Source organism: Benincasa hispida, chromosome 7 (assembly GCF_027475165.1).
Source record: "Benincasa hispida cultivar pf3 chromosome 7, pf3_genome.v1.1, whole genome shotgun sequence".
In the NCBI taxonomy this organism is placed as follows: Eukaryota; Viridiplantae; Streptophyta; class Magnoliopsida; order Cucurbitales; family Cucurbitaceae; genus Benincasa; species Benincasa hispida.
Genome location: NC_143484.1, coordinates 61,105,584 through 61,129,859, shown reverse-complemented (window position 1 = coordinate 61,129,859; position 24,276 = coordinate 61,105,584). Strand labels below are relative to the sequence as shown.

At 32.6% G+C, this 24,276-nt stretch overlaps 1 protein-coding gene across 1 annotated transcript; it reads right to left on the bottom strand.

The window, feature by feature from the left end:
• Positions 1-19,311: 19,311 nt before the first annotated feature.
• On the bottom strand, positions 19,312-19,694 carry LOC150035308 (uncharacterized). Its single transcript, XM_090315302.1, has 2 exons — positions 19,558-19,694; positions 19,312-19,492 (listed from the first exon to the last, which is right to left on the bottom strand). Exons 1-2 carry the CDS (start codon positions 19,692-19,694, stop codon positions 19,312-19,314), a joined length of 318 nt encoding a protein of 105 aa, XP_090171428.1.
• Positions 19,695-24,276: the final 4,582 nt, after the last annotated feature.

Sequence of the window (24,276 nt, the reverse complement as noted above, 5' to 3'; positions counted from 1 at the left end):
GATGTCACATAATCTCTAAAATTTATATTAAAATCAACATATTGGGAAAACAACTAACATGAAATATGAAGTACTTTTATTCTCTTAACATTGACTTGACATTTGAATTTACACCTAATTAGATGTAAAGAGATTGAATCCCGTATAGAAGTATATGAACGTTTTTGTCTCAATTTTATTCGAGAACAACAACAGAAAAAAATGGAAAATACAGTACATTATGCATACTAGAATTTCAACCCAGGGAGAAGAATATTTATCTTTAAAAACGTTTCTTAAAAATCTTCTCTAATTCTTGATATCATGAACTCTTCGATTAAGTACAAAATAAACACCACCACAAGATCTTCTCTACTATACTCCAACAAGGATAGGACTTGTGGGAATCTTCTTTTTATAAGGGAAGGAAAATATTCCTTTGTGATTTTCTTAAGAGAAAGATTGAGAGAGTTTTTGTCTGAGATCTATATGTAAAAAACCAATCCCCTCACTATAGACAATCTACATTTTTAAAGAAAATAGAGAGAGATGAGAGGAAGAATAAATCCCTCTCACGTTCACCATTCCCCTACAACTGTAGGAGAGATTTATTTTTATTTAATTAAAAATAAATTAATTTAATCTTGATTAATTAATAATTAATAATTCACTAATCTAATTAATTAATATTATTAGATATCATATATTTAAATAAATATGCATATTCAAATGCATGTCACTCTCATAACCTATAGTTTTAATATGAATCTTATTCATATTAATTTTAACATATAGTTTTATATGAATCCAATTCATATTTATTTAATATTTGAATCTTATTCAAATATATTGTTCACTCATATTATATAGTTTTCGAATCTCATTCAAAATTAATTTTATATTATAATATATCTTTATACATTATATTAATTGCATCTTATACAATTAATGTACATTCCCTAATTTAATTTGAGCAATTCAAATTCTTTCATAAAAATAATTTGATCTTGTTTTATCTTTAGTGAACTGGCAGGGAGCCTAATGGACCTAGAGATTAGAAGTTCCAATGATCTGAGATTAATTAATTAAAATCTTAATTATATTAATCAACATTCATTAACTGTGGGTCAAAGACTAATAGTTGCACTCTTTGCACTGTAAAATATTTCTGTGTCCACAGATATAACCATTACAAGTAAGTCGATCCTTCACGAAGTGCTCATAATTGCAGTTGGATCAATTTTCGTTTTATCCCTGTAATTACCTCTTACTCCTTAAGTCTCATTGATCTTCTAATAAACAACTTGTTTATGGTCCTACAATAAACAAAATCTCTCTCAGGCCAATGAGAGAGAGGAGCCCCATTGTTCAAGACTCAGAGTCAACACTTAAGAGAATAATTCATCTACTTAGCCTAAAGGCGGAAAGGAGTGAATTCCATCTTGGATATCTATGTTCCCAGCTCCCTACTTGGATAAATCTCCAAAATGATAGAATTATTGAGTCGACAACATGGACCACTCTCATCCGTACAAATCAAATGGCTGTCCTCATGGAAGGAGTACATAACTCACTTAGGATTGAGATCGAGTTACATATGGTCATCATATGAAATATTAATCTCTTTAGTCAACGGTGTTACAAAGAAAAATTAAATATTTCGCGGTTCAGTCTTATACAAACTATTTGTATATGATACTCCTACTCGCATGTCTCCACATGAATGATTTTGATCACATCGTTTATAATGATTACAGAGTGGTTTGTATCTGTAGTGTCACCAGAATAAAACACCCAACTTATCCATAAACCACAAACCATTTAGATTATTACTTAAACATGATTCACTTGTATGTCAACCATATATTGTTCGAGTTATATAAAATAACCTTGGATTTTAGTTTATTAGTGTGAGTTACACCTAAGTTATAAATAAAATAACTGTTTATTTTATTAAATAGATAATTTTCTTATTCATTATAAACCACGGGATTTAGGACATAAACACTAACAATCTCCCACATGTCTTAAAGCTAGTGGGGTGTACAATATACTAAAGTACTACAATACAAAAAACTAAAGCATACACTATACCTAATAACATCTCCCACTTTCCTAGACTAGGAAATACATATCTCATAGACCTAAACTCTCTAGATGACTCTCAAACAATTTAGCTAAGATAGTCTTTGTAAATGGATCAACTATATTGTGCTTTAAAGCTATCTTCATAATGATCATGTCTCCTCGTTGCACAACCTCCCATATCAAATGATATTTGCGCTTTATGTGTTTTTTTCGCTTATGGCTTCCAGGCTCTTTGGAGTTTGTCACAGCACTACTATTATTACAATAAAGGGTGATAGGCAATGACATGTTCGAAACTACTAACATAGTTGTCAAGAACTTCCTAAGTTAAGCCATAATCTTTGCTTTCATGGTGGAGTCAACAATGCATCTTTGCTTGATACTCCGCCATACTATAGCTCCTCCATTAAGAGCAAGCACTGATCTTGATGTGGATTTCCTAGAATCCCTATCAGTTTGAAAAGTAGAGTCAGTGTATCCTCTAAGGATCAAATCCTTAGTGCCACACACAAGCATATAGTCCCCCGTTCTCCTAAGACACTTAAGGATGGTCTTAACTATAGTCCAATGATCTAATCCTACATTGGGTTGATATCTACTTACAATCCCAACTACATAGCATATGTTCGACCTAGTACACAACATGACATACATTAGGCTACCCACAACTGATGCATAGGGAGTCCATCTCATTTCCTCAACCTTTTGAGGTGTCTTAGGAGAATGTTACTTAGACTAATTAATTCCATGTCTAAAAGATAGTAAACCCCTTCTTGAAATTCTACATCAAATTTCTGATAAGCATTTTATTAATATATGATGTCTAAGACATGGCTAATGTTTTATTCTTATGATCCCTGATAATTTGAATACTAAGAACAAACTATGTTTTGACCCAAATCTTTCATTTGGAATTGAGTAGCCAACCAATTCTTTACGTCGGTTAGGAATGTTACATCATTCTGAATGAGTATGATATCATCCACATACACTACAACAATTTTGACTTTAGATGTCAGTTGACATTTTAAAACAATGACATTGACTACACGATGTCAGTTTATAAAAAAAAATGATTCGTTTTTTCAAAATTAATATATGATGTTAGTTCTAAACCATCATCATAATGATTGTTTTAATAGCAGTTGTAAACTGCCATCTATAATTAAAAATGGTGGGAAATAAATTTTCAAATCGTGCGAAAATTTGAAACACGTAAGATGTCAGTTGGAAACTACCATCGAAACATAGGTTATAATGGTGGTTTTAAACTGCCATATATAGGCCCTAAACCGCCATCAAAACAATTTTTAAAATGTCGGTTGTGAACTGCAATCTACAGTTAAAAAACAACGGGAAATAAATTTTTAAATCGCGTGAAAAATTGAAACATGTAAGATGTTAGTTGAAACTGCCATCGAAACATCGGTTATAATGGCGGTTTAAAATCACCATCTATAGGCATAAAATGATTAGATTATTTTTATTATTTATTGTCATTATTTATTTATTTATTTTTAACATCAAAATGCCATCATTAAAGAAAAAAAAAAAACCAAAATGCCATCTTTTCCAACTCCAAACGGCGCCGTTTAATCATTTAATTAAAGCCCAACAATTAAAACGATGACGGATCGACTCTATGATGTCAGTTTTGGAAAATTGCACATTCCAAGGAAATTCGTGGGGTAAATGATAATTTAAGAAAAGATGGCTGGTAAAAACTGTCATCGTAAGATTTTTTAAGATGGCGGTTTAAAACCGCCATCTAAACTGAGCTAAAGAATCGTGCGCCGTCGTAAATATAACTTGATAATATATTTTTTTTATATAAAAAAAATGACGCCGTTTTGGTAAGTGAAAGCGCCTTACCAAAACGATGTCGTTTTTATCATGCAGACCGTGAACGGGAAACCCTAACAAAGCGCGCAGCTTCGCTTTCAACCTCGCAGCAGACCGCAGACGACAGCTTCGACCTAGCCCGATTTCGACGGTAGCTTTTCTTTCCTGCCCAACTTTGATGGCATCGACTGTATTGACCAATGATGGCAGCTTGAACGTACTACAGTAGTGGCGGCTTGGATGGCTGAATAAACCACAAATGACGAGCGATGGCTTAACGTTTTGAAATTTGTGGTCTTGACGACGCCAACGACAAAACTTCGTTTGACAAATGTCATTTCAATCTCAAGATTCTGACCTACTAAGACCCCAAATTTTGGTTGCTTCTTTGTGGTTTTTTCAAGGTTTTTCTCTATTCTTTTCATTATTTATTAATTTTTATATTAAAATTTTCCTCATTCTTTGATCTATGTATATGACTTGTAAAGTAACACATTGTACAGACTTAGTTCTTTGTTTTTTGTATCATATTGACTTGGTAATCAAGGTACATTGTTCAAATTATGTACACTTGATGAATTTGGTAGATTATGGGTCTTTGCATGATCATGTGATTGACCAACAGTGTTAAGTTGTTGATGGTCACATTTGTAAATAGTAAATGTTTTAAGTTCATATGTTACTTGTTCTTGTATAAATCAAGGTCCATTGTCCCTTCAAGTCTTAAGCAATCTTGAAATACTAGATTATCGAGGAATAAAATAGTTGTTGTAAATTAACTATTAGTTAATTATTTATTTTTGGATGAAAATTTTGTTTGTTATGGGTTTGATTACCCAATCATATGATACAATTTCATTTATTTTATATTAGTTTGTATGAGGTTTCCCATATGATTTGTGATGCATGAACAGATGAAATAATAATGCTTATGAGATTTAACACTTAGTTTTCTTTAGTTAAACCTAAGTACAAATTTGACCAAAGTTCCTGGTGAGTCCAAGGTCGAACGCAGGGATTGCTTGTAAGTATGCGATGAAACTAAAAATGTGATCTTAGCATGAGTTTAAAATGTTCAAATAAGTGATCGAATAAGCAAACTTAAACCTAAATATGGGATGAGGATTGTGTCTAAGATGAAGCAGTGTGAGCTGGATAACAATTATGCGATAGGAGGGTTGAGAAGAATTTTTACTTTCTAAACAACTAGATGAAATATGCGATCAAGCTATACACTCAATGTTACAACCAACACTTCTCAGTATTCTTTGCCACATTATCTTATCTCTAAGATGCATGCGATAGGTGTAATATGTAAAGAATGTACTTATTTTTAAGGAACATTTTCTCTCGTTTTATAAGGTCTTAGTCTAAATTTTCTCAAACTTAGATTAGCTTTACTTAGAACAATTTCTCAATTGATTCAAGCAACAAATATAAGCATGCATAAAATAGGTTGATCGCATATTCTTCCAGTTATTTAGTCGTGTTAGCTACAATCTTCTCAACCCATGAAGCGATTAGCTATGCATGATATTGGTGAAAATGATAGGCAAGATGTATAATAGACATGTATTCATACTGCAATTTTGAATTTGTCAATACAAGAAATACAATACAAATACACAAAAAGAGAAAGGGTCAGAGAGTCAAGCAGTGGTTCGTAATGTCTTGCTCCTTTCGGCTTGTTTTACAGCTGCTTCCTTAGATACTCGAACAGTATTATCTTCTTCTTTCCCTAGAGTCCTAAGCTCTCACCAAAGTGTTTCTATGGAAGAATGATAAGGGTTTCCAGCAGAATCCTTTCTCAAGGTGTTCTTTTTGTCTCCCACAATATATGCCCTAATATATGTCACAATGTCTATTGAAAAACTCAAACTAAGAACTAAGAACTTCGAACTGGGAACTCCTGCATGGCATTTGCATGGGTATTTATAGGCATTTACAGGCACTTCTTTTCTTAAGCTCATGATTGCATTGATGGAGTGCATTAAATTCCATATTCTGTCGCGCCAACTGCAAGGTGTCAGTGGTTCATTGAATCTTCAACATAGCTTTCCTGTCAGCCACCAACGCAACTTGTGATGTGACACCCACCATCCATGTCATGTCATGCCTCATTGCCTATAGCTTATGCGATTGTTTTCATTTTCTTCTCAAGCCGTCTCTTGCTTTGAACGCATTAATAGGCATGCAATCACACGATCCTAAGACTTCTCAAGGATATACTGCATAAAAGTAGCAAAATTAGTCTATAATTTAAATATGTTATGTGTTAGAAGTATGTGATCGCATGCTTTGCTTTTTGTATAGATTTATTGGCAAAATTTATCTAAATTGCATGCCTTTGCCTTATTATTTTAAATAAAACCCAAATTTAAAATAATGCTTGTTCTAAATCATATACTCAAGACTTCTAATGATTTCGAATGCCATCAAAAATTGCCTAGACCTCTCAGAGTGCCTCACTCAGTTTGCTAGACTAGACTTTTTTTAGTTTTATTTCTTCTTCCTACAAATTTACTTCTAGTCTTGAAAAGCTGTAAGCTTATTCTAAACAAACATCCTTTACTCATTTTTAAGACTATCTCATATTTCTGAAAATGAAGATTTGGAACGAGATTAAAAAAAATTCTCCTTGTTACTTCTTGTTGTGATCTTGCACTGATCCAAGCGTTTAATCTTCGTTTTGGCTTACCCCCACGAGTGTCATGCAAACATCCAACTACGAGTTAATCGCTTTGTTTCAGACTAAACTCATGCCATCCTTTTGAGGTAGTGGAGTTGTGATCACTTATCTATTGCGTTGATCATGATTCTTGCCTTCGTTTTGGCTTTTCCCCACGATTGTCATGCGGACATCCAACTACAAGCAAGTTTCGATCTCAACGCCTTTCCTTTTTATATATATATAATATAATAAAGTATTCAGGTAGATTAAACATTTTTAGAAGCGTTCAAGTTTTCAAAACTTTTCCATCCCTAAATTCAGAAGGTATTGAGGTTCTTAGAAAGAAATAAGCGATAGTTTTAGAAAGTTATTGCAAAATACGCTTGTTGAAATGCTTGCGTGCTTGCTAAATTCTAGAAGTAACTTTTAAAGGAAAAAATAATCTTAAAACTTAATGCTAACCTAGTCTAGGCGTTAGTGTTAAGGCATAATTTCATCCTTGGGGTCATCAGTGGCAAACCGAGGAGGAAAAAGTAAGCGATCAAAAGTATGCATAAGATATAAATCGAAAGGAAAGGCACAAGGTAAACAAAATTTTCAATAAATTTATATATTGCAATGAAGAGATACAAAAGAAAAGAAAGAAACATCTCCAAAATCAAGAAAAATGAAGGACATTGCCCTGAATTTACGTTTTGCCTGCATCACTGTTGTGATCCCATAGTGGAATCTTGAGAAAATGTAGGGGATTTTGAAAATGCGGGGGAATCGGTGGCACCACCACTAGGTGAGAAACGATGTTCTGAAATAAATCAACCATATAGTGGAACTGATCGTGCTGCCTTTGCATCATCCTCCTTATGAAGTCGCGTGTTGTGTTCTGCTGGGTTTGGACAAATTCTCTCAATTTACTTTGCTGACGCATTAACTCGTTCATCTGCGTTTAGAGCGATTGTTGACGTCGCGTTAAGTCGTCATGACCTCCTAATATAGGCTCACGGAGGTCATTGTGGAGGAATTTGAACCATTCTGCCTCAGGGTCAATCCCTTTGGAGTTGTTTGTTTGCTCTTGTTGTGCTTCTTCAAGCTGGCGCTCACTTTTCTCGCCAATGCCAGATCCAACGCCTGTTTCAATCCTAGGCATTGGAAAGCTTAGTCATCAGAAGTGAAGCGTGGAGGGCTTGTGGTGGGCACTGGTGGGCTTGATGGTCTGGATGCAAGAGGAAGGATAGGAAGTGGTTCAATTTCTGGGGCTAGTGGCGATGACTTTTAAAGCGTTGGTGGGCAGAGGTTGAGGTCAACGACAACCTTGACAGCTTCAAGGTCTTGATGCGATTAGGAGTTTTTTAATTGGGGCAACGAGATTATTTTCTCTTCAATTTCTGGGGCGATAGACACTTTCCGTTTCTACCGCTGGGGTAGACTGAGTTTGAGGTTGCCGCTTTGCTTGCTGCTTAGGTTGAATTTCTTATACAGACAACCTCATCAGGCGATGAAGAGAGTTGTTCATCAATGTGCTTTTCACCGCCAAATCTTTTTCTTCTTCAAACCACCCTTGAGCCATATATAGCTCAGTAATGAGCGAAGGGAAGAAAAGTTGCCCCCTTATTCTAGAGAATGAAGTCCAAATCTGATCTGTAATCAGGCGACCAATGTTAGGATGAACGTCAACCATTTGCCTCTACTATAAGCGAGATAAGGCAAAAGGATGAATGAGAGGTTTATGGCGAAATTCTCAAGAACCTAAACCCTCTCGAGTCTTTGGATGAAGGCGTGGTCAATCAACCAAGCAGACAGCAAGTTGAGGTCGAGCCTTTGCCAATCAAAATCAGTCAGTACGGTGGCTAGGGAGGTACGAAGCAGCATCGAGGTGGTTAAAATGGAAAAGAAAGAAAGAGGAGAAGCAATGGAGTAGGCGCTTCTACTCGGAGGCGTTGGCAAAGGAATTCCAAAGAAAGGTAAAAAAGATAAGGGAAGGCATTGGGAAATAAGGAAGGAAGCTGAAGACTCAATGTAGCGACAGAACTCCGTCACGAGATTCGCGATGAAGAGCTTGAACGCATGAACATTCCATCACAATCTGAAAAAATCAATGGACAACGTAGAACACGTTGTGATGGAATTTGAAAAGAAACTTACAAGGATTCCCCAGCAGCGACGCCAAAAAATTGATGCGTTCTATTCATGCGATGAAATAATAATGCTTATGAGATTTAACACTTACTTTTCTTTAGTCAAACCTAAGTGTAAATTTGACCAAAGTTCCTGGTGAGTCCAAGGTCGAACGCAGGGATTGCTTGTAAGTATGCGATGAAACTAAAAATATGATCTTAACATGAGTTTAAAATGTTCAATTAAGTGATCGAATAAGCAAACTTAAACCTAAATATGGGATGGGGATTGTGTCTAAGATGAAGCAGTGTGAGTTGGATAACAATTATGCAATAGGAGGGTTGAGAAGAATTTTTACTAACATTTTCTAAACAACTAGATGAAATATGTGATCAAGCTATACACTCAATATTACAACTAACACTTCTCAGTATTCTTTGCCACATTATCTTATCTCTAAGATACATGCGATAGGTGTAATATGTAAAGAATGTACTTATTTTTAAGGAACATTTTCTCTCATTTTATAAGGTCTTAATCTAAATTTTCTCAAACTTAGATTAGCTTTACATAGAACAATTTCTCAATTGATTCAAGCAACAAATATAAGCATGCATAAAACAGGCTGATCGCATGATTCTTCCAATTATTTAGTCGTGTTAGCTACAATCTTCTCAACCCATGAAGCGATTAGTTATGCATGATATTGGTGAAAATGATAGACAAGATGTATAATAGACATGTATTCATATTGCATGGGTATTTATAGGCGTTTACGAGCACTTCTTTTCTTAAGCTCACGATTGCGTTGATGGGGCGTATTAAATTTCATATCCTATCACATCGACTGTAACGTGTCAGTGGTTCATTGAATCTTCAACACAACTTTCCTGTCGGCCACCAACGCAACTTGTGATGACATCCACCACCCATGTCATGTCATGCCTCATCGCTTGTAGCTTATGCGATTGTCTTCATTTTCTTCTCAGGCCACTTCTTGCTTTGAACACATTAATGGGCATGTGATCACGCGATCATCAAACTTCTAAAGGATATACTGCACAGAAGTAGCGAAATTAGTCTGGAATTTAAATATGTTATGTGTTAGAAGTATGTGATCGCATGCTTTGCTTTTTGTATAGATTTATTGGCAAAATTTATCTAAATTGGATGCCTTTTTCGTATTATTTTAAATAAAAGAGATATAATAAGTTGTATTTTTACAAGTTATCAATTTGCATGTTTTGACTTTGATGCAATTAGTTGTTATGGTTAATTACTATGTATTTTGATTGCAAATAGTAGTTGTTTCATTTTTTAATATGTTAATTTTGAGGTGAGTGTTTTTCGTATATGTGATATATATATATATATATATATATATGACATTTTTTTTGTAGATAATATCTTTTCATAAATTTTATCAATATGGACAAGTCTTTGATGAACAAAGATAGGTTGTAGAAATATAGCTTAGGTGTTGAAAACTTCATAAAAAATGGATTGCGTCATTCCAAAAGGTTAAAGTTCATGTGGCGTCTGTGCTTAAATTGTGGAAATACACTCAAACAAGATATTGACGTAGTTAGAGACCACTTGTTTATATATGGCATTAACAAGAGTTATAAGTCATGGATTTTTCATGGAGAACAAGTATCTATTGGGGATAAGAATGAAAGTGTCAATTCTTTTGATAAATATGAATACGATTATGTAAAGAACACAAACGAGTTGTTTGAAGCTGCACAAGGCTATTTTATAAACAAATGTGAACATTTTGACAAAATATTGTGTGATGCTAAAAAACCATTGTACTCGGGTTGTCAAACTTTTACTAAAATTTCTGCACTATTAAAATTATATAACTTTTTCCAAATATGGATGGAGTGATAAAAGTTTCACTGAGCTGTTTGTTGGGTTTTGTATCCTAAAACTCGTGGTTTATAAACAATAAACTCATTCTGTAAATCGATAAAATTGTTATTGAATATATGAATTGCTTATTTCATTTTAGAAATAAATCCAATAAACTAAAAGATTCATGACTATTACATGAGTACTTGAACTTTATGTGGAGACATAAGAGTGGATTAGGTTCGAGTAAATAGTCAAAATGATCTATTGTATATGAATAAGGTTGGGTGTCTTATTCTTGTAACACTATCGGATGTGGCCCACTATGTAGTTGTTACAAGAAGTGTAAAGTGCTACAAACAAAGTGATCCTGATATGTTCGTGTGGTGACATAAGGAGTAAGGGCGTCATGTGCAATGAGTTTGCATAAGATCAGACCAAGAAATAAGTCACTCTTACTCTATAACGTTGTTTACTATTTAAGACTGACTATTTCAAAACGATGACCTAGGTAACTTTACCTTGATCCTGAGCTAACTATGAACTCCTATTTATTTAGGATTATCTTTAGGTTTTCATGGGTGAGGGTTGGCTCAATAGCAAGTCTCCCATTCCAGGGGTAAGACCGAGTAGATAGCTGGAGACAGGGTGCAAAAGGAAATTCACTCTTACCCGCATTCAGGGATAGTAGAGAGGTTGTTCCCTTCTGATTTCGGGTCTTGAATAAGGGGCCCCGCCCTCTTATTGGCACTAGAGAGATTTTGTTTGTTGATTAGATCACAAACAAATTGTTTATTGGAGGATCAATGGAACTTAAGGAACAAGAGGTAATCTCGGAGGTAAAACAGTCATTTAACCTAGTCATTATTACCACTAATTATGGTTATATCGAGTGGACACAATATATCTATAATAAGAGGAGTGCAACTACTAGGCTTTATTATAGTAACCTAGTAGTTAACAAATAGGGGTTTGTAAAGAGTTTAACCAATTACAGATCGTTGGAGCCCATGATCTGTAGGTCCATTAGGTCCCCTACTAGCTCACAAACAGATTAACCTTAGAATAGTGTGATAAGTTAATTTGAAACGTTCAAATTCGAATTAAGGGAATTATTAATTATATGTGATATAACTACACGTTTAATTTTGGAATTAAATGTAATTGAAGAATCGATTAATATATAAATATGATTTAAATATTAATTTCATAAATAGGGATGCATGGTAATGGAATTGATGAAAAATTAATTTAATATTTGATATTAATTAATATAATTAATTAAATTGTTTAATTAATTATTAATTATTAATTTTATTAGAAAAATTGATTATTGAATTAATTTTTGTAAACTTAATAAAATTTTAATTTTAATTAAAGAATTAAAATTAGAAAAAGTTTTGATTTTGAAAATCAATTTCAAAATCAAAAAAGGAATTTGAAAATTAAGAAAAATTTCAATATGGGATTTTCCCACTTTCAACCAAGAAGGTTAGTCACATTCTTACACACAATTCCACCACGAAATTCAAGGAGTAGCTGGAATCACTTGAAGTGATCAGTTTTGCACAAGAGTCATGTAATAAAACCACAATTGATTGAGTGGAAAAGGCGATGCAATTGCTGAATTGTTGAGTTTTTTAAGGTTGAAAAAGTTGTTCTTCAACAAGCTGAAAAACCAGAAAACTCTCCTCCAATTTCCTAAGTTCAAGCTTATTTTGAGTCCCACAACTCAATCTAAGGCTCCTAGAGAATAGTAGGAAGCTCTAGTGGTGGTCCACAGCAAAAATTGGAGAAGATTACAGCTGAATTTCGAGTTTGAAGAGGATTTTCAAAGGTATGTAATGAAACCTCTTGATACCCCCATGAACATGCTTATTTCGATGTCAAATTGAAGAATTAGAATGCTTAATGATCTTGTTTTCTTCCACTGTATGTTTCTGTAAACCAACACTATTAACATTAGTACATGACCTCATCGCACCTTGTTTTGAGACACTAACCAATCAAGCAAGGACTCTATCAATGGTGTTCTCACATAAACCACGATAAATGGTGTTCATTCCATACAATCCTGGGTAAAAGTTTACATTATTGTATATTAGTTGGATTTTTATGTAGCTTTTGATAAGAACGTAATCGTATTCATTTTCATTCCTTCTGATAGGGGTCATTGGATATTGTGTATCGTTAACATACATGCTTAACACAACATATATTTCGGACCCAGTACACTCTACATGTCGTAAATATGTAAGTTTGGCAAATATTGTATTAATATGGTTAAATTTTTAATTCTTTAAGTTTGTTAAAAGGTTTTCATTTGTGTTGGGATGTTCTTGTCTTTTATTTAGAGCAATGAAAATGTATATGGCTTAAAATACTCACAAAATATAAAAAAGTGCCAATACGTCATGGCTTCCGATAAAGGTAAATAAAACTGAGCAATAATCAATTAGCTATTATTACATGTAAAAAAATCTTATTTATTATTATTTAATTTTACAGTTCAGTACCCTCACCAAAAAAGTTGCATGGAGTATGGATATTTTATGTGATGAGATTCATGAGAGAAGTTTTACATCATCCAGATATTCCTATCAAGTCCTTTGTATGTTCTAACTTTTTACATATTGAGAACTTAGTAATAATGAATTTATTGTAATATTTTTTATTTATTTGCTTTAGTGTAGTTTAATACCAAAAATCCTTTTACCCAAGAAGAACTCGATAAGGTCTGAGTTGAATGGGCAAAACATATGTCAAACTACACTTGATCAGATTACATGCATGGTGCTATAATATATGGCTTTTGCTCTAAATGCTTAGTATCCCTTAGGCATTCTGGTTGTATAGTTGTTGGAGAGTTTGCTCTGAATGTTTTGTTTAGTTTTGATACACATATTTTGTAGCATTATTTAGTTGTCAAAGTTGTTAGAGCTGATTTTTGAAATTTTGGTAGATCTTATACATTTTGTACAAGTTTAAAAACATGTTATGTAGTTTGATCTATATTGAAATTCAATTGTGAATTTATCATCAATAGTGAAATGATATGACAGATTGTGTTCTCTGAAATTTCACCTTTGTTGTGCTGAATATTTGTGTGGAGAAATTAGATGAAACAGAAGATGGGAATTATTATTATTATAAAAATCGTATAGGATCTAAAGGCAACTCGAGGAGGGTGAATAGGGTTGACTACCAATTTTTAAAAAATAATTTTATTTTCAAACAATGCTCAATAAAGTTAACTCACTAATTTGATTAAAGAAAATTTATGCAAGACAAAACTTAAATCGTGCAAGCTATGATAACTTCAAATTTAAAGACAATTTAATCAAGGATAAATTTAAATAACACACTAAAAATTAAATCATGCAATTAGGAAAGATTAAAAGAATAACTAAGACAAGAAACAAAAAATTTGAAAACAATAAATAAAAGAGAGAGAAAGAGAAAACACCGGGAATTATAGTGGTTCGCAAATTGCCTACTTTACTCTCCAAGACTCCTTCTTGGGTATTTCAAGTGATTCTCTTGCAGGTGAGGACCAAACCGACACACGACCATCTTTTTCTTAGGCTAAAGGCCAAAGAGAAACCCAAGATTCTTTTTACTGGTTCATGTCAAACCAATTTCGTTTTCTCACAACCCAAGGTGTACCCACACCTTAATACAATTCCTAAAAATTAAAAGAAAACCTCACAATATTACCTCTTGAAAGCTAAATACACAAGTTGAGCACTAAAAAAAACTCACAAAAATAACTCTAGGCCAATTTAGGAGCAAGAAGGAGTAGAGAGAATTGAGAGCTTGAGACTTGATAGCTTTTTTTTTTTTTGTTTGAATGAAGAGTAAAATCAAGTCGAATTTATAGGCGAGGGGGATAAATTTTGGTCATTGGATATGATTGCAAATGAAGGGTGGAGATTGAATAAAAATAAAAAAAGGAAATAATTTGTAATTAAGAGAGGAATTGAAAAGGAATTTTAAAAGATTAGAATTATTGAAATTTGGAGAATAAAAAAGGATTTGAAGGATGACAATTTAGGAAGGAAATCGAATTTGAAAAGGCTGAAAAATCTTAAACCGCGCCACGTGTCGTCATACTATTGATCCGTGCGTCAATTAACGATTTCTCCTCCTTTTCCTTTTTTTTATAAATATCAGCTACCACTTGTCATTATCTTATTCGTCCACGGTCGCCATGTCACTGCCACATCATGTGCCATGTCAGCAAAAAGTGACCGGTTGGAGTGCCACGTTAGCTACCACGTCATCAAAATTAACTGTTTGTGCGCCACGTCGGATGCTACATCAGCAAGGTGCCACGTGTCACTACCACGTTGGATTTCCTCTCTAATCTTCTTTTGCTTATAACTTTCTTGTTCGAACTCCGATTTGAGCGATTCAAATTGCGTTGGAATCGCCTTTTCGAGCTCTACAAGATAGTGAATCTGAAACACTGAAAATGTTAGTACAAAAAATCTGAGTTTGTTATCATCAAAATACTTGGTTTGATTGAAGCCTTAAAAGCTAACAATCTCCCCCTTTTGATGATGACAAACCACCATAATACTAAAAATACTTCTCCCCCTTTTGTTATCAACAAAAAGATATACAAGTGATATTTCTCCCCCTTAATCATACAAATAATGCTCCCCCTCAATAAATTATAACACATAAATTCGTAGAAATATGAATAATGTTCCCCCTATCAAACATAATTAGGTAATTCTAATAATACCAAGTGCAAGTCTATTTTTACAAAAGGCTTCTTCGTTTAATGCATTTGTAAGAATATCTGCTACCTGGTTCTCAGTATTAACATAATTAATGACAATATTCTTATTTTGCACATGCTATCGAAGAAAATGATGTCAAATATCTATATGCTTTGTTCTAGAATGTTAAATGGGATTTTTAGTTAAATTAATTGAACTAGTATTATCACAAAAGATTGGTACTTGTTCAAAATTTAAACCAAAATCATGCAACGTTTGTTTCATCCATAAAACTTGAGAACAACAACTAGCAACAGCAATATATTCAGCCTCAATGATAGATAATGCAACAGAATTTTGCTTTTTACTATACCAAACTACTAAAGAACTACCTAGAAAATGACATGTTCCACTAGTACTTTTTCTATCAGTTAGACTACCAGCAAAATCAACATCAGAATATGCAATCAAATCTAAAGATGCATTTTTAGGATACCATAAGCCTAAATCAACGGTACTAAGCAAATATTTAAAAATTCTTTTTACAACATGCAAGTGCGATTCTCTAGGACATGATTGAAATTTAGCACACATGCATACAATAAACATAATATCAGACCTACTCGCAGTTAAGTAAAGCAAGGATCCGATCATACCTCTATAAGCTTTAATATCTACGTTTTTACCTTTTTCATCCTTATCAAGCTTTGTAGTGGTACTCATCGGGGTCTTTGCTACTTTTACATTATCGAACTTAAACTTTTTGAGTAGATCCCTTGTGTACTTCTCTTAATTTATGAAGATTCCATCTTCAAGTTGTTTAATTTGAAGCCCAAGGAAGAATATAAGTTCTCCCATCATTCTCATTTCAAACTCACTATGCATACACTTAGAAAATTCTTCACAAAGAGAAGAGTTAGTAGCACCAAATATAATATCATCAACATAGATTTACACTAATAAAATATCATTATCTTTAATTTTGATAAAAAGAGTAGTATCAATAAGTCCCATTTTAAAACCATTTTCTAGCAAAAATTTACTCAAACGGTCATACCAAGCTCTAAGAGCTTGTTTAAGACCATAAAGTGCTTTATTTAATTTTAAAATATGATTTGGATTATCAAAGCTTTCAAAATCAGGAGGTTGTTCAACATACACTTCCTACATTATGACACCATTTAAGAAAGCACTTTTTACATCTATTTGAAATAAAGTAAAATTCTTATGAGATGCAAATGCAAGCAACATGCGAATAGATTCTAATCTAGCAATAGGAGCAAATGTTTCCCCATAATCTATTCCTTCTTCTTGACTATAACCTTGAGCAACTAGTCTAGCTTTATTTCTAAAAATATTACCAGATTCATCCATTTTATTTCTAAATATCCATTTAGTACCTATAACAGGATGATCACTAGGACGCAGGACTAGTTCCACACATTATTTCTTTCAAATTGATTTAATTCTTCTTACATAGCAATTAATCAGAACTCATCAGATTCAGCATCTTTAAAAGACTTTGGGTCAATTTAGACATGAAAGCAACATTATTTAAAGCATTTAAAGAAGAGCGAGTTCTTACCCCTTAAGATACATCATCTATTATTAACTCCTGAGGATGGTGAGTGGAGAATCTCTAATCCTAAGGGATGGGTTTTTTTGGCTCTTTCTGAGATTCATTTGATACTGCTTCCCTATCTTTAATACTAAGATCTTTAACAGGTATTTCTAATTCATCACTAGCAGAAACTTTATTAGTGGCAACATGTGTTTCATCAAAAACAACATTCATTGACTCTTCAAGTACATGAGTTCTTTTATTAAAAACTCTATATGCTTTACTATATGAAGAATATCCTAAGAATATGCCAATGTCCGTTTTTTACTCAAACTTTCCAAGTTTCCCTTTGTCTTTCAAAATAAAACATTTGCAACCAAAGACTTTGAAATAGCTAATATTTGGAGTTTTATTATTTAAAAGCTCATAAGGAGTTTTATCTAAAATAGGTCTTATTAAAACACGATTCATTACATAAGACGCATGATTAACAGCTTCAGCCCAAAAAGATTTTGGTAAAACATATTCATTAAGCATGGAGGTAGCTAATTCTTGTAAAGATCGATTTTTCCTTTCTACAACAACATTTTGTTGAGGTGTTTTTGGAGAGGAAAAATCATGAGAAATTCCATTTTTTTCACAAAAATTTTCAAAAGAAGCATTTTCAAATTCTCCTTCATGATCACTTCTAATTTTCGAAATCATAAAACCTTTTTTATTTTGAATTCTTTTTGAAAAGCTAATAAAAGATTTTAAAGTTTCATCCTTATGAGATAAAAATAAAACCCAAGTAAATCTCAAAAAATCATCAACTATAACAAAAGCATAATGTTTTCCACTTAGACTTGCAACTCTAGTAGGTCCAAAGAGGTCCATATGTAACGGTTGCAAAGGTCTAGAAGTAGAAACCATTTTCTTTGGTTTGAAAGAAGACTTAGTTTGTTTACCCATTTGACAAGCATCACAAACTTTATCTTTTTCGGAAGATCTCTAACAAGGGATTTCTTAGAAATATTTGAAATTAAATGCATGTTAGCATGACCTAACTTTCTATGCCATAACCACGAATCTTCATGCAATGCAGATAAACATTTATTTTCTACTATAAGATAATCTAATAGATCAATAAAATAAACATTTTTATCTCTGTTTCCTACAAACAGAATGTTTCCAACACATGTATTTTCTGTTGTACAATTTTTATCACTAAAAATTACTCTATATCCTTTATCACATAAATGACTAATACTTAATAAATCATGTTTTAAACCATCAACCAACAAAACATTTTCAATAAGAAAATTCGAACCGTTACTAATATTACCTTTGCCAACAATCTTATCCTTTTTGTTGTCACCGAAAGTAACGTATCCTCCATCTTTCTTTTCTAGGTATGTGAATTTTGTGTGGTCCCCAGTCATATGTTTTGAACATCCACTGTCCAAGTACCACTTATTCTTTATGGATCTCAAACATACCTGAGAGAATTAGTTCTCAAGATGTAACCTTAGGTACCCAAATTTGTTTGGGTCCTTGGGGGATAGCTAACAAAAATTTAGGAATCATCTCTTTTCATTCATAATATTGGTTTTTCTTAAATTGCATGCATAAGCTTTATGACCATGTTTTCCACATGCATGACAAATAATAGAACATTCTTTGACAAAGTAATTTGTAAACTTCTTTTGTTTTTGGTGAGGTTTATAACCTAAGCCACTTTTATCAAATATGCATTGTTGCTTACCCATCATGATATCTAAATTCTTTTTTCCATTTGTAAACTTTAAAAGAGTAGCTGAAATATCTTCATTTTTATTTTCTAATAATTTATGCTCTTCTTTTAAAGCATGCAAATTTGATTTAGATAAATCTATATCTTTTCCTAATGTCTCATTTTTCTCTTTTAGATTATCTAGCTCAATTAATAAATTATTATTTTCAAGAGCTAACTTAGCATTTTTCTTCCTAAGAGACATATATTTGCAACCTAGTTTTTCAAATTCAATTTTAACTTCATTATATGCATCAATGAGCTCATCAAAAGTAAGGTTTTCAGGACTTACCTCGTCGTCGTCGTCGTTGTCGTCTCCAAAAGCCATAAAGCACATATTTGCTACTTCTTCCTCGCTTTCAGATTCGCTTTCATTGCTTTCGTCCCAAGTAGCTTTCATGGCCTTCTCGTTCTTCACTGAAATGGATTTTCTTTGAGGACAGTCCACTTCACGTGTCTAGGATTTTTGCATTCATAACAGATGATTGTATCTATGCTGCTCTTTTCTCCTTTGCCTTCTTGATTGTTGACTTTCTTTGAGAAGTTCCTTTTCCTAAAATGCTTTTTAAACTTCTTGGTCAAGTAAGCGAACTCCTCATCATTTAGTTCAGCTTCAATTTCAGAGTCCTCTTGAACTTGAGTGGACTTTAATGCTAGGCTCTTCTTCTTTTTGACATATTCTTCCACATTGGCCTTCATGATTATCTCATGTGTCATGAGATCCAACGAGCTCCTCCAATGGAAGTTTTGAGAGGTCTTTTGCTTCTTGGATCGCCGTCACCTTAACTTCCCAACTCTTAGGCAATGATCTAAGAATTTTTCTCACATTTTCAAAGGTGGTATAAGATTTTCCTAATCCCTTCAAAGCATTAACAATATTCGTGAACCTAGTAAACATTTCAGATATAGTTCATTTGCATCCATTTTAAACAATTCATAATTATGAACTAACATGCTAATCTTTGACTCTTTAACTTGATTAGTTCCTTCATGAGTTACTTCAAGCATATCCCAAATTTCTTTAGCAGAATTACATGCAGAGACTCGATTAAACTCATCAGGACATAAAGCACAAAACAGACAATTCATGGCTTTAGCATTAATAGAAAACTTCTTTTTATCTTCATCATTAAACTCTTTTTCTTCCTTAGGAATATCTTTATTATCAACTATCTTAGTAGGAATTAAAGGACCATTAAAAACAATTTCCCATAGATTATAGTCAATAGAAATCAAATAAATTCTCATGCTAGTTTTCCACCATGCATAATTATATCCATCAAACAAAGGTGATCTAGTGGTAGATTGACCTTCACCATACCCATTTATTCTAGTAGTTGCCATAAGCTCGAACAATTAAGTTTTGCGAAAAAGGAAGAGAATATAATAATTTTTTTTTAAAAAAAAAGATTTTTATAAAGAGAAATACTTTTCCCAAATTTAGATTTTAATCAAAAAGATTTCAAAGATTAAGAAGTAGAGGAAAAAAAAGGTTTTAATAACCAATTTTCAAGAAAAAAAAATTCTAATAAAAACGGCTTTTAAAACTCAATTTTTCAAACTTTTTGCAAAAATTAGAAAAATTCCAGATTTAATAAGATTAAAAAAATAGAATGTAAAATCAAGAAAAAAAATTACAAAATATTTTTGAAATAAGAAAACTAAGCTACCCGCTCTGATACCAATTGTAGGATCTAAAGGCAACTAGAGGGGGTGAATAGGGTTGACTACCAATTTTTAAAAATTAATTTTATCTTCAAACAATGCTCAATAAAGTTAACCCACTAATTTGATTAAAGAAAATTTATGCAAGACAAAACTTAAATCGTGCAAGCTATGATAACTTCAAATTTAAAGACAATTTAATCAAGGATAAATTTAAATAACACACTAAAAATTAAATCATGCAATTATGAAAGATTAAAAAAAATAACTAAGACAATAAGCAAAAAATTTGAAAACAAGAAATAAAAGAGAGAGGAAGAAAAAACACTGGAAATTATAGTGGTTCGGTAAATTGCCTACTCCACTCTCCAAGACTCCTTCTTGGGTATTACACTAAGTGATCCTCTTGCAGGTGAGGACCAAACCGATACACAACCCTCTTTTTCTTAGGCTAAAGAGAAACCCAAGATCTCTTTTTTTAGGATCAAACCAATTTCTCTTTTTCACAACCCAAGGTGTACCCACACCTTAATATAATTCCTAAAAATTAAAAGAAAACCTCACAATATTACCTCTTGAAAGCTAAATACACAAATTGAGCACTAAAAAAAACTCACAAAAATAACTCTAGGCCAATTTAGGAGCAAGGAGGACAAGAATTTGAGAGTAGAGAGAATTGAGAGCTTGAGCCTTGATAGTTTTTTTTTTTTTGTCTGAATAAAGAGTAAAATCAAGTCGAATTTATAGGCGAGAGGGATAAATTTTGGCCATTGGATATGATTGCAAATGAAGGGTAGAGATTGAATAAAAATAGAAAAATAAATGATTTGTAATTAAGAGAGGAATTGAAAAGGAATTTTGAAAGATTGGAGTTATTGAGATTTGGAGAATAGAAAAGGATTTAAAGGATGACAATTTAGGAAGGAAATCAAATTGGTAAAGGCTGAAAAATCTTAAACCGCGCCACGTGTCGCCATACTATTGATCCGCGCGTCAATTAACAATTTCTCCTCCTTTTCCTTTTTTTTTTAAAAATATCAGCTACTACTTGTCATTATCTTATTCATCCATGATCGCCACGTCACTACCACATCATGTGCCACGTCATCGCCACGCCAGCAAGGTGCCACGTGTCACTGCCACGTTGGATTTCCTCTTCAATCTTCTTTTGCTTATAACTTTCTCGTTTGAACTCTGATTTGAGCGATTCAAATTGTGTTGGAATCATCTTTCCGAGCTCTACAAGATAGTGACTCTAAAATACTAAAAATATTAGTAAAAAAATCTGAGTTTGTTATCATCAAAATACTTGGTTTGATTGAAGCCCTAAAGCTAACAAATTGTTTATGCAGGATTTAAGTTTCATATTTTGCTAATAATTTGTTGTAGGTTATAACAAATATGATGTCAGTATTAAACTGACATCGTAGTATACAACAACAACTATTAAACGTCATCTAAACCAAATAACTTTGATTAGAATCAATGTCAGTTCCCAACTGTCATCCATGACCCATATAATGTCAGTTACAAACTGACATCGTAGCTAACCATCATTGTGTTAGGTATGATAGCACGAGTATGATGTCAATTCTTAACCGGCATCATACAAAACTGCCATCAAATGTTTATGGTAAGATGACAGTTCACTACCGCCATCGTACATGTACAATAGTGGAAATATTTGATGTCAGTTTACAATTCGCCATCGTATCCTACGATGCCAATAGATATAATGGCAGTTTGCAAATTTCCATCATATGTATATGATGGCAGTCCAAAACTGAGATCTATATTCAAAATTGTTGTAGTAATACAACACAAAGAACTATTGATGATCTTCTTGTAGACACATGGTTCATCAATAGTTTGGTCAAAGTCATGAGATTTAATTGCATTATCAAACCCTATATTCCAAAATCTGGATGTTTGCTTCAATCCACAAATGGACCTATTAAGCTTGCAAATTTTTTGCTCATGATCTTGTTTTATGAATCCCTCTAGTTGTTTCATATAGATGTCAACATCAAAATTTCTATTTAAAAAGGTAGTCTTGATATCCATTTTTCATATTTCATAGTCATAATATGCGGCAATGGATAAGAGAATTTTGATAGACTTAAACATGACAACAGGCTAGAAAGTTTCATCATAATCCACTCACTCCACTTGGGTATAACCCTTTACCACCGGTCTAGCATTAAAGATTTGCATCTTTTCCCATCTGCACCTCTTTTCATCTTGTAGATCTATTTGCAACCTATAGGTTTTACCCCATCAGGTTGATCTACAAGATCCTAGACATAATTAAAATAAATAGACTCTATTTCTAGATTCATGTCATTAATCCATTCATCTTTGTCCATATCAGCCATTGTCGGTTCATAAGATACTGGATCCTCAATATCATATCTGGTGTGACAGCTTGGGGCTTTTGTTAAATCCATATAACGAGCAGATTAGGTTATAACCCTCCCACTACATCGAGACATTCTCGACTCTTGAGAAGAATGTGTTTGACTCGATGTGTCAACAACAACTTTTGTTGATGTACTAGCATATTCAACAACGTTTGTTGAAGTCTCAGTAGTTTCACTGAAAAATTATTGCATGGTTTATGTTCTCTGATGTGGTAGGAATTATATGCAATTCATGTTTTTAACTTAACTTTTACGAAATTGACAAATAAAGAATATAGAAAATGTAAAGTATAGGGAAGCGACACAAATTTACGAGGTTTACTAATAATGTGTTAGTTACGTCACGGAGCGGAGGCAAATAATTTTATTGGAGATAATGTTACATAATACATAATGAATGGTGCTACGAGGGTTTAAACCCTAGAGTTATGGACCTTCGTACTTGATTGTTCGAAATGTCAAATAACTTATTGAAAACATTCTAACGTTAATCCTTTAAGATGCTTCAGAGGTTTGATATGGATGACTCTCACAAATTGCTAGATTCTTACGTTTAGAAGGATAGGAATAACTATATAGTCCCAACAACGTCCATATATATGCACCTAGACTATTTGCAATACGTTTGTTAATTTCCTTTTGACATTAAAGAAAGAGCTATGAGAGGATGAAAGTTGAGGAGTCACAAGAAACATCCATTGCATAAGAAGAAATATTAGGAAAGTTCAGGTAGCTTTCCTCTAAATAGGCACCTAAGCTATAAATGTGTGAACATGTTGGTCAAGACCTACTTGTTAAGAGAATTAGAGTATATTTGAAAATGATTCTAAAATGGTTTAGATCACTTTTGATAATTTCAAAATCATTCCAAAACATATAATTTAATAATTTAAAATCCATTCTCATGATATAAAAATTACATTGAAAAGTATAAAATTAAATATTAAATTAAATTTAAACGATTAAAGATATAATTCGAATTAATTTTGAAATGATTTTTAACAATTTTAAAATCATTCCTATACGATTATAAGCTCCATGAACCATCTCGATTATAATTAACGACGGAAATGAATTGGTGGATGAGGAAAAGTGTCATCAACTATTACACTAGACCTTTGTACGCTGTTCTTTTAAATCATTTTCCCATGACAACACATTTTAATGTGCAATAAATAAGGAAAAAAACAACTCTATAAATTGTTATTTAATGATGAAGTAAATTAAAATATAATAGGCCATTAGCAATACGATTACGATTTTTTTAATATATGAATCTACTATATACAAAATTGAAAATTTAAATTTTATTAGACATAAATTCGATTTTATGTATATCTAATAGATCAATTAATTTTTTTAAAAAAAAAAATCATATATGTAAAAAATGATTACACATAAAATTTTTAAAGACCTTTCAAACATTTTAAAATTTCAATGATCTATAAGATACAAGATTGAAAGTTCATAAACTAATTCTATAAGTTAATTGTTTTTACTCATTTTAATATCCTATTAAGCTTTAAACTAAATTTTTCTGATACTGATTGTTCCAACTTTTGTCTGTTAATATGTTGCATCCATCT

Excerpts from the sequence above, each read along its gene's own strand:
- LOC150035308 (XM_090315302.1), bottom strand. The coding sequence starts at position 19,694 with ATGAATTGTCTGTTTTGTGCTTTATGTCCTGATGAGTTTAATCGAGTC. Across the intron at positions 19,493-19,557 it reads AAAGAGTCAAAGATTAGCAT|GTTCACGAATATTGTTAATG; the intron begins GTTAGTTCATAA and ends AATGTTTACTAG.